The sequence below is a fragment of the Cuculus canorus genome, chromosome 7 (genome assembly GCF_017976375.1).
Source record: "Cuculus canorus isolate bCucCan1 chromosome 7, bCucCan1.pri, whole genome shotgun sequence".
Lineage (NCBI taxonomy): Eukaryota > Metazoa > Chordata > Aves > Cuculiformes > Cuculidae > Cuculus > Cuculus canorus.
The window spans coordinates 9,230,008-9,241,753 of NC_071407.1; the positions used below are offsets into that span (position 1 = coordinate 9,230,008).

The 11,746-nt window shown below is 52.4% G+C and overlaps 1 protein-coding gene across 1 annotated transcript; it reads left to right on the plus strand.

Annotated features, from left to right (window-relative positions):
• The first annotated feature begins 9,838 nt into the window (after positions 1 to 9,838).
• Positions 9,839 to 11,588, plus strand: EGR2 (early growth response 2). The gene is made up of 2 exons (XM_054072028.1): positions 9,839 to 10,086; positions 10,286 to 11,588. Exons 1-2 carry the CDS (start codon positions 9,909 to 9,911, stop codon positions 11,443 to 11,445), a joined length of 1,338 nt encoding a protein of 445 aa, XP_053928003.1. The 5' UTR covers positions 9,839 to 9,908; the 3' UTR covers positions 11,446 to 11,588.
• Positions 11,589 to 11,746: the final 158 nt, after the last annotated feature.

The window sequence follows — 11,746 nt, forward strand, 5'->3', positions numbered from 1 at the left end:
TGGAAGGTGCTTAGACACTTCAGCAAGAGAAATGGTCTGAAGGATAATATAACTATGGAAAAAGAAGAATGCAACTGTAATGCCTTCTACTGTGAAGAACCTTTCTTTTTCTGAGATCCCTGGGTAGCAAGCAGCAAATTAGCAAATCCTCAAAATGACTTTTGAAAGTATCCACACTTCCTTCTCTGAGAGAAAAGTTTAAAATGCCTAACAGTTTTTTTTTTTTTTTTTGAAAAGGAAACTGTGCTGGAGGGCTAAAAGTTCTTAAGACCAAGTTATAAACCTTTGAAAATAGGATTTTATAATGGAAATGCAGAGATCATTAACTATTGTAAGCACCTCGAAGAATGACACCTCTATAGTAAATTACATTCAAATTAATATAAAACTGTAAAGATTCTCTGACAGCTTTGATTATGTAAGATGATTTTAGTAGTTAAATGTTGACTTTCTATAATGCATTCTCCAAATATTATACTGAATGCTGCATCATATATAACAATTACCATGTCACAGTGCTATTTTGTGTAAATTAAATTATTGACAGCAATATAATTTTGTATTCACTTTATTATTTTGATTCATTTTTCTGTCAAAATATACAATGACTCTTCACTAGATTTAGAAACCAGAAAAACTCTTTAGATGGTGAAGTATTATTCTCCATACATTATTTTTCCTTAGCCTGTAATGAGGTTGGGGGGGAGAGAGGGAAGGAACATTTCATTCCTTCTCTGACACGGTGTGTGTTTTTAGACATGTTGTCAACTTTACATCGTGTTAGAATAAGTGTGCTTATCTGAAAGCCTGCGAGGTCCATAGCAGCCCTGGTCAGCCTCTCCAGGCATGCTGCGGACCTGATGTTTTTAGTGTGCTCCAGCACAAGTGCTGTCCTGAATCACAGGATGGGGTTTATGGTATGATGATTATTCAGCCTAGGAAGCTCCGTTGCACATCACAGGGTGAACACTTGTTGTTTGTTAATACTTCTTATGGATAACAGTGAAAAACATGATTTGTTTGGTGCTGTTTTCTTCACACCTTTTCTTCTTGTGTCCTTTGTGAGTAATGGCAACAGCGATTGTTGCTCCTCGGATGCCTGGAAAGTACTTGCAGGTTGTGGTTGTAGCTGCAAATTGATACTTGTAATTTGGCACATAAAGTTTTCTCATTAAACCTCCTCCAGATACACAGCTTGTCACCTCCTTGCAACCTGCTCGACCACAGAGTGTGGAAATCGGGACACCAGCTGCATCTTTCTACTGGATCTCAGCTCTTCTTCAGGCAGGTATCCTGACCCCCACTGCAGAGCTGGTCCAGATTCTTCCCATAAAGCTCCAAGTGTGCATCAGAAAGACAGGCAGGCCCCAGAGTGACTCAGAAACGTGGTTTGGGGTATCATCCTACAAGATGGAAAAAAAGGCTCTTCTGCATTCAGGAAAAAAAGAGGGCTGAATCCAGCACATGAGGCACCATGAGCAAGGAGTCTAAGTCTGGGTGTAAAAATTTCCTCCATTCTGCATAGTGGTAGAAAGGCTGAGAAAGTGTTAATCTTCTCAGCTAGCCCAGACCAGGAGGTTGGGGAAAGCCTACTCTGCGAACCTCAGCGGGTTTTAGCTCTGGCTTAGATGCAGACAAACTTTAGTCACATCTGTATCTGCTCAATAACAAAAAGCATAGGCACATCAGTACTCCCGAGAGCCCACAGTGACTGCAGAGTTGTTTGTGGCCATACAGCTGTGGGCTATCTCCCTCCGCAGCAGACTGGCCCAGGTCTGTGCCCTGTAGGGCCCTGGCAGCCTTAAACCTAAAGATTATTTTTCAGATGCTCTTTGCAATTGTGTTATTCAGCAGTTCGGGGCATGTGGAGTCGAGGAGGCTGAGAGGAAAGCTGCAAGTTGCCAGCATGGCGAGGATGGGACAGGGAATGATAGATAACAGGGGGGGGCAAGTCCTCTCCAAGTTCACCATGGGGTTAGCAGTGTTCTCCAAAAACATAGTTCATTTGTCTGTTGACCTGAGGCTGGGAACACATAAATAAAATATATCCACTTTTTATGGTAGAAGAAAATTGCAAAAACTCATCTGATACTGATGAAATACACTCAGCCATTGCACTTGCATTTAACTCAGTCTGAAATGCTATTATACTGTTACGTCTGCAGCATACACCAAATTCCCTTGTGCTCGGTTTTAAGGGACAGAAGCCTGAAGAGACACTTGGCAGTCTCTGTTGTGCTTTGGTGGCAGTGCTGCAAGTAGGTGTCGGTCCTTTGCCTGGACTAGCTCTTTTTCACCTTGCTTAGCCTCTGTTTGATATGGTGCATTCAAGAGGTGTGGTGGCAGAGCAGTAGTAGCGTGCAAGAGTTACAGAAGAGTCTGTTTGCCTGAAGACAGATCTGTTTTTCTTTTAGATGGTCTGACAGAAAAACACCACAGCTCTGTCAGCCTCGTCCTTCTAGGACATCAGTATTGGCATGTATTTGCTGGCAAACTGGATGTATTCAGTTATTGCAGAGACAACCGTGGAAGCCCGTGTCAGCATGACCATTTGTGTTAGCTGGTTTATAAAATCCTAGGAAGTCATCGATGGATGGAAGAATCACTTCCCTCTAGCTTCTTGTCTAATGTTTAGCAGCCATCCCTCCTTTGAATGTTTAACTTATAAGGAAAGATCTGGCTCCTGCATCTTTCTGTGTGTAATTTCACGTATCTTTCCCTAACAAAGCAATTTCACGCACAAACACATGTACAGCAGTAGCATTTTAATAGAACCAGCTTCACGTAGGAGCAGACAAAGAGACTTGGGTCTTCTGGCACAGGCACAAAATGCTAAGCCGTGATGCTGAACTTCTTGTTTGTCCCCATTTCTTGTTTGCTTTGCCAGTATGGAACTTAATCGTGTAGACACAGAAAGATGGAGGACAGAGAGAAATACGTTCTGTGCTGTCCTGTTTATGTAGCTCTATTTCTTGCTGGCTTTGCTAATGTCTTGCTATCAGTGGTTTAAATGGCAGCGGTGATGAGGAACAGGTGGTGATGGGAAGGAGTTAATGTGAGAGGACATGGAGAAATCGTGTTGCTTGATTGGAAATTGTTCCTCCCGGCATATTTCTGTGCTAGCCCATACAAGTGGGACTCGATAACAGTATCCTGTGACTACACCAGAAGACAGAATGGCATTGAGTTCCAGTGTTAAACAAGTATATATCCTGTTTCAGCTAATTCTGGCATAAGAGATTTTAGGTGTCAGTCATTCCCCTTGATGTGCGAGCGCCCAGACGTTGTGGTGATGAGCCCTGTTAGGACCTTGGATACTAACCTGGAGCGAGGAATACTGCACAAAATGAGTATTTAAAGCTAAAATAGAGCAAATAGGAACTAGTAGCTGGATAAGTTATCTTGAGAGCTGGGAAAGATGAACCTGTTGGGCAGGTATTCCCCAGCAATGTAATTTTGACTTTACTAGCCTGCTTTCTCCTCGATGTATCCTCTATTTGTTCAAAGAAAATCATCTGCTCCTCTCAGTTATTTCAAAGTAAAGTCACAAGAATAGCTTGTTCCCACTCCATTCCAAATATAGCTGTTGGCAGCGATTGCTGAGATAAGGGGGAAGGAAAAGGAACTACCAAGGAAGAGGAAAGGCAGGAGAGGGAAGAGAGAAAAGGGAGCTGAAAAGGTTGGACAACAGAGAGTAAGGAGAGAGATGTGAATGAGAGGAGAGGTGAAAGGATAAAGACAATACACCACAGTTTACTAAAGATAGAAACAAACTCCTACAAAACAGGTGGAAGCAGCCCAAATACAGAATGAAAATACAGAATGAAAAGGACCATGCCCACCCTCAGGAGCCGTTTGAATTTTAGCCTTGAAAACTAGCCAAACCTTAAATAAAATCCTGTCCAATTTTGACTTTCACTCATATTGCAGGGGTTAGAGAATCAGAAAATTTATGCTAATTTACACCACTCGAAGATCTGGCCCTAGAAATTTTAAAGCAAAACATGTTGCTTATTTTAATCTCTTGTGGGATTTAACAAAATATGCTCTGCTCCAATAAAGTTTGTTGGCAGTTTCTGACAGAAAGCCATCCATTAGGTAACTTTGCTGAAAATGAACCTGACACCCTTTTCCTCAGCAGTTCACAGTCAGGATGGTCTTCTGGTGAGACCGGAGCACGTAGACATGCCCTTGGGAGCAGAAAATAAACAATGATAAAAACTACGGAAAAGCCAGAACCACACTCAGACTGACTTACCCAGAGCAAGGAGCTGAGGGTTTCAAGGCTCATGGCAGACAGGTTTTAAGACCAAAGCATGGAGAAATGAGACATAAATGGAAACAGGTTCTGAGAAGTGGTGCATAGACGGGGGCAAATGCAAACGAGACCTGGGCAATCTAGAAATCCTGTGAATGGCTCCAGCTTCCCTGGAGGGGTGGGAAGTTTCTGAGAAACACTCCACAGAGCCCTTCTGCGTCTCTTCTCAGAAGAACGCTTGGAAAATGGTGCCAGAGTTCTGCTTTCCCTCCTGGTCTGTTGAAAAGAGATCCCTTATTTCGCAGGTGAGGAAAAAAGCCATACTTAGTTCTGAAAATGCTGTTCCTATAAACTGAATACATCCAAAAGCCTTCTGATGAGCTTTCTTAGTACTCAAACACTAGGTAATGCGACCAACAGGAGAACTGCGAGTGTGACACTTGCTTCATTTATTTCAGTCCTTTGAGGACGAAGGCCACTTGTATCATTAAGGGATGTGCTCGATTAGACTCCCTCTGGACCAAAGGCCCAGTGCAGTCCTGGGACAAGGTGGTGTTTACATAAAGTACAGGAGATCATAGAATAGTTTGGGTTGGGAGGGACCTTAAAGATCATCCAGTTCCAACCCCCCTGCCGTGGGCAGGGACACATCCCGCTAGATCAGTTTGCTCACAGCTCCATCCAACCTGGCCTTGAACATCTCCAGGGATGGGGCAGCCACAGCTTCCCTGGGCAGCCTGTGCCAGTGCCTCACCACCCTCAGCGTGAAGAAATTCCTCATGTCCAGTCTAAATCTGCCCCTCTCCAGTTTATACCCATTGAGATGCATTAGAGCAGAAAATAAAAGGGTAAGCAAAACTAGTTTCAGAAGAAACAACTGGAAAATAGAGCTGAGCAGTCAGATTATCACTATTCAGAAACAACGTCTTCATTATTCTGAGAGTCTTGTCACATAAATGATACGTGTATCCAAGATATTTTCCCTGCTATAAGAAGAAACCTGTTTTGCTTTTTGTTCCCCCAGCAAGTGTCCCACAGAGCTGATATTTTATCCTTTTTGTCAGGGACTCCCCTGCGTGTCTGCTCCCGGCGCCTCCCGGGCTACGCGTTCCTCACCCCCGCACCGGGGCCGCATCTCTGCCTCGAGGCGCTGCGGGCTGCGGGGCTGCGGGGCTGCGGGCTCGAGGCTGCGGGGCTGCGGGGCTGCGGGGCTGCGGGGCTGCGGGGCTGCGGGGCTGCGAGCTCGGGGCTACGAGGCTGCGGGCTGCGGGGCTGCTGCTCCGCGGGCAAACCCCGCTTCGCCTCGCCCGGAGCGCTTCCCCAGGAGGGGGCACTGGAGCCCGCCGCACAGCCGAGGCAGCAGGACGGATCGGGCGCTGGAAACCGGCGACTGGAAGCTCCGGGAAATGTTCTGCGACTTTAATCACGCCAATAGATTTTTTGGGCAAACTTGCTTGTTGTTGCTTTTATTCGACTGGAAGTTTTCTCCGTCACGCAGACTCGTTTACAGCCCCACAAACTTAGTGACTTGCTGATTCCAAACGGGTTTGTTTAATCCCTACAGCCCGAATTAGAAAACCTTATTGACATTTAAATAACCCTTCAGGATGCTGCTAAGGCTCTCCCGAGCCAAATCCTCACCATAAAGTCGTTTACTCATTTCCAAGGTACGGACGTTCATCCTAAGACAACAAGCAGCCTCCGCGGAAAACCACAGCGCGGTTTCAAGGTGCCGTAATTAAGGGCAGCCCAGGATGCCTCGTCCTCTGCTCTGGAACCATCCCCTTCCCCTGCACGCCAGCAGCTGTTTGCTGTAGGTCCGTGTTTGCAGCAGGTTTCCCTGCCTGGGGACGGGCCGAGAGCCTGTGTCCGGCCTTGCCGAGGCAGCCGGACAGATGGAAGTGGCTTCTGCCCACAGCCTGCGAATCCAGCAGACACCCCTGGCCAACACAGGGTATCGGCAAACCAGCATTTCTCCCCGTGAGGACATGAGAAATGTCTTTAACCCCACTGAAAAGGAGCAGATTTAGGAAACTCTGAGATGTGGCTTTGGAGAGAACCTCTATTTTACATGAAACTTTGAAAAAACCCACCAACCTCAAGGCCAATCTAGCCCAGACTTCGGACAGTTGTCCCTTGTCAGAAGACAGCGTCGCACACCTCCTATCCTGGAACATATCCTTGCTTCCAGCTGAGTCCCCAGTCCCTTAACGTTCCCGAAAGCAGCGGGGTGCCCAGTGGAAGCGGCAGGATGCGTTTTCCAAGCAGGCCTACTGGCACGGCTGCTGTTAGCACAAGGGGTTGGTTGAGTTCTGCTACAAAAGCACAGTTCCCCCCCCGGAGAGATGACTCAAATGTGTGATGTTCAGCTGGTTAAACGGTGTTGCAAGCTCTGCAGACGAGGGGCTGCCTCTCCTTCCTCAGCCACTCTCAAGCTCAGGTAAGGACAATTCTATTTCTACAGCTCCTGTCTCAGGTAATTGTGACAGAGAATGACTGCAGGAAAATACACCCAGTGCAACGTCAGCCAGCACCTTGTTAAAAGAGCAATAAATCCAAAGGAGGCTGGTTTCAAAGAAACTGGGAATAAAAGAGAAGTTCTGCCATTCAGTTCCGAACGCTCCTCAGTCAATGCTAGAGCCAGCCAGACACATCATATGTGTACGAAGCACAGCTCCTCTCTTGGTGCGAGTGGGGCTTTGGCACTTCACACCAGCAGTCTGCCCGTCATATGAAACCACGAGCTTTATATGAAGCACAGGGATCGGTAGGATTTTTTGCATGCAAGGCTTACTGACGTCAGTGCGAGCTGTACGGTCTGACCCTCAGAGCCCACTAAATCAGCCAAATGGGGGTCAAAGGCACAAAGCACATGCAAAGCACTGCAGTGAGGATATCTGACAAGGGACCAGAAACATTTGAGTTTCATCTGTCAACATGTTCCTGACGACCAAGCATGAACTACTTTCCATCTTGCCCTGCACCAGATCCTGCTGCCATTCAGACAAAGGTCCCATTAAGAGAAGGAGTGACTTGATTGTCCTGAGGAAGCTTTTTCAATGAACCAACAAAGCCAACTAATAGTAGTACTCCTTACACAAAGTTAGCCAGGAGGTAGGTTAAATTATATTCGTGTCAGTCTTTCGCTTTCTCTGTAGTGGAAGAACATAAAACTTGCCAAGTTAGTTCAAAAGCGGAATTGAGATGTGGTGAGGTTAGGGCGGGATGTAATACCTTGGTTCTTCTTTCTCCTGTGTGCCTTAGATTTAGTGCCATCAGTGGGCACATGGGATTTTCAAATAACGCAGGAAGATGTAGAATATCCCTAAAACCTGTATCTGATACATCTGCAGTGTTTTGCAGTAAGGAGGATACTGTGCTTAGAGGCACCTGTTTTTCAAATTCATGTAAAGTAACTCGCCCCACCGCACAACAAATTCCAATATTTTGTTCTTTCATAGTAGTGATTAGACCAATTATAGCTCCGCTGTAATGGAAAGGTACAATACAATTGCTCCTACTCCTCAGTCAAATTTCCCAGAACCTGTCTCTCTCTCTCTGTCTCTCTGTCACAATTTAACTTTTAAATTGAGACGGGTTTTTTAAAACGAAAATATCTAGAATCTGACTGAAATGGAACACAAGCTTTCTTTCAACTAAATCTCATATGTCAAACTGTATTGGCTGTACATGAAGTGGTAGAAAGGACTGGTAATAAAATCTACATTAAAAAAACCAATAAGTATTATATATATCTACTAATCACTGTGCACACTTCCCCAATCACTCATAAAGGAAAATATCTAGGTTTATGCCTAGTGCTCATTACCAAGTAAGACAAATGCCCCTAAAGCTTCTGCTTTTTCAGGCACGCTCCTGCCTAGCCTGGGCTCTGCGGTGACCGGACAAGTAGTGAACCTGGAGCACCACCAAAGGCAGTAAAGCAAAACCAGAGCAACCGAGAGAGCATTTCTCAGCTGGAGTGTGAGGTGTTGCGTGGAGAAAGAGGGGCCTGGGAGACAGATGCCTCGTGACAGCGTTTGGCTCCTGAGGCAGAGGCAAGTGCAAGCACCACAGGGCATGTCATGCTTGTGGGCCACACGCCGTAATGAACTAAAACCTGTAAACATAGGGATCTACAGGTAAAAATGAAGAGGTTTTAGCCTTCCTATGTATTCTCTGGCTTGTTGCTTCGGAACAGGAGCGTACTTTTGAGGCAACTCTTGTCCATTGACAGGTCTCGCTACGTTGTCAATGGGTTTTTTTTTCTCACAGACCACTGAAAAAACATTTTGTTTCTTGCAGACCGCTACAGACCATATAGAATCGTATAATAGTTTGGGTTGGAAGGGACCCTAAAGATCATCTAGTTCCAAACCCCCTCCGATGGGCAGGGACACGTCCCTCTAGGTCAGACTGCCCATCTGAAAGAGTTGCTTTGCTAAACGCAGGACTAAACCTCCATGAGATGAAATATTCTTAAGTTTAGCGACACGAACATAGCATGGGCTGCAGCTTTCAAAAAATAATTATATCTGACACCCTCATCATGCAAGAAGACGTAGGGGCTGCAAGCTCGGAGCTTGGGAACAGCATATGAAAGATTGCCTTCTCCTGGGAAGGGAGGCACAAGGGAGATTATTTTTAGTCCTTTAGAAGGAGATGGAATTTAAGCACTTTTTAGGATGACACCCTCATTAGGGGGAAATGGGATGCAGTGGAGGAAAGGATGCTCTGAGTGGGGTGGGCGGCGGGGACGGGACGGGACGGATCGGCGGGGGGGGACACTCCGTGTCCCCCCACCGCCGCCCCCCCGTCCCGTCCCGTCCCCGTCTTCGCCCACCGGTGCGATAAGAACCCGAGGGCGGGGCGGGCGGCTCCGCTGCGGCGGCAGAGGCAGCTCAGCCCCTTCCAAAACAAGCAGCGACTCTCTCGCTCCGCTCGGCGGCTCTTTCCACCCGTAATTCATAAAAAAAAAAAAAAAAAACCCACAAACCAACCCCAAACATATATATATATATACACACACACAAAAAGGAGAAGCCGAATTCCGTGAACGCGGCTGTTTCCTCCGGGGCGGCCCCGGGACCTCCTCTGCTTTTCCGAGCCGTTTCAAAGGTACCGGAACGAGCCCTAAAAAGGGCAGGCGGGGCGGGGCCGGATCCTCGCCTTTTTAGGCCAAGCCGCCCCGCCACCGGAATCCCCCCCTGGGCGGGCGGGGCGGGGGGCGCCGGGCCGGGGCCGCCCCCGCGGGGCGCGGGGCGGGGCGGGGCGGGGGGGGGCGCGCGTGCCGGGGCCCACGTGACCGCCGGGCCCCGTTCCTCAGTCCTTATATGGGCAGTGACGTCCCGGGCATTCAGGGGGCCCCCATAAATACTTACCGCCAGGGTTATCCTGCAGCGCGAGCTGCGGCGGGAGCGCGGCTCTCCCGGGGCACCGCGGGCACCGCGACGGGGCGCCCGCCCGCCCGCACATGCCTCCCCGCCTGCCCGCCGTCCCCCCGCGCCCGTAGCGGGAGGCAGGGGGGGGCAGCGCCCCCTCCTCGCCCTCCCTCCTCCCTCCCCCCCCCCCGCCCCACGCACATTCTCCGCCATCTGCCCCCTCCTCGCCGTCCCCGCCGTCCGGGAGCGCCGCTCCCCCGGCCGCCCCCATGATGACCGCCAAGGCGGCGGACAAGATCCCGGTGACCCTCGGCGGGTTCGTGCACCAGCTCCCCGAGGGCGTTTACCCCGCCGATGACATCTCCGCCGCGCTGCCAACTTCGGTCGCGATCTTCCCCAACGCTGACCTGGCAGGGACGTTCGACCAGATGAGCGCGGTGGCAGGAGGTAAGCGCGGAGCCCCGGGGAGGGGAGGGGGCGGACAGGGGTGGCGGCCCCCGGGGCTCGCCCGGCCGCGGTGCCCGGAGCCCCTCGCGGAGGGGAGGGAGAGGGTTGGGAAAGCCGGGGCGGGCGCGGAGCCGCCGCGGCCGGAGCGCAACACGTGCTGCCGGCGCGGAGCGCTGACCCGCTGCTTGCCCCCTCGCAGACGGCATGATCAACGCGGACATGGGCGACAAGCGGGCCCTGGACCTGCCCTACGGCGGCGGCTTCGCGCCCGGCGCGCCGGCCCCCCGCAACCAGACCTTCACCTACATGGGCAAATTCTCCATCGACCCGCAGTACCCCGGCGCCGGCTGCTACCCCGAGGGCATCATCAACATCGTGAGCGCGGGGATCCTGCCGGGAGTCAGCGCTCCCGCCGCCGCCTCCGCCGCCTCCTCCGCCGCCTCCTCGGCCGCCCCCTCGGCCCCCGCCGCCTCCCCGAACCCGCTGCCCGGGCCGCTCGGCTGCTCCATGGCGCAGGGCCAGCCGGCAGACCTGGAGCACCTCTACTCGCCGCCGCCGCCGCCCTACTCGGGCTGCGGGGAGCTGTACCCGCAGGACCCCTCCTCCGCCTTCCTGCCCGCCGCGGGCGGCGCGGCGCTGCCGTTCCCCCCGCCACCCTCCTACCCGTCCCCGAAGGCGGCCGACGGCGGGCTCTTCACCGTCATCCCCGAGTACGGCGGCTTCTTCCCGCCGCCCCAGTGCCAGCGGGAAGCGCACGCCGACCGCAAGCCCTTCCCCTGCCCCCTCGACTCGCTCCGCGTCCCGCCGCCGCTCACGCCGCTCTCCACCATCCGCAACTTCACCATGGGGGCGCCCCCGGCGGGCGCCGCGCCCGGCACCGGCACCGGCAGCGGGGGAGAGGGCGCCCGGGTGCCCGGCGGCGCCTACAGCCCGCACCACCTGCCGCTGCGGCCCATCCTGCGGCCCCGCAAGTACCCGAACCGGCCCAGCAAGACGCCGGTGCACGAGCGGCCCTACCCCTGCCCCGCCGAGGGCTGCGACCGCCGCTTCTCCCGCTCCGACGAGCTCACCCGGCACATCCGCATCCACACGGGCCACAAGCCCTTCCAGTGCCGCATCTGCATGCGGAACTTCAGCCGCAGCGACCACCTCACCACCCACATCCGCACCCACACCGGCGAGAAGCCCTTCGCCTGCGACTTCTGCGGCAGGAAGTTCGCCCGCTCCGACGAGAGGAAGCGGCACACCAAGATCCACCTGCGCCAGAAGGAGCGCAAAGGCGCCGCGGGGTGCGCGCAGCCCGGCGCGGGGAGCGCCGCCGCCCTGGCCCCCTGCGCCGCCCGGACGAGGACGCCGTGACCGTGCGGGGCGCGGGGGGCAGCGCGGGGCCAGCGCGGAGCCGCCCACGGAGCCCGGAGCCAGCGCGGAGCCAACGCGGAGCCGCCCACGGAGCCGCCCGCGCAGACCGAACCCGGCGCGGAGCCAGCGCGGAGCCGCCCACGGAGCCGGGACCCGGCGCGGAGCCCGAACCCGGCGCGGAGCCGGCGGGCGGCGGGGCGTTGCGTGTACATAGGGGCTGCGGCGGGAGGACGGATGCATGCAGTGCCGTCGTGGTGAGGTGTCCTTGGTGCCTTGTGTGGTGTAGAGCCCGGTCCCCTGT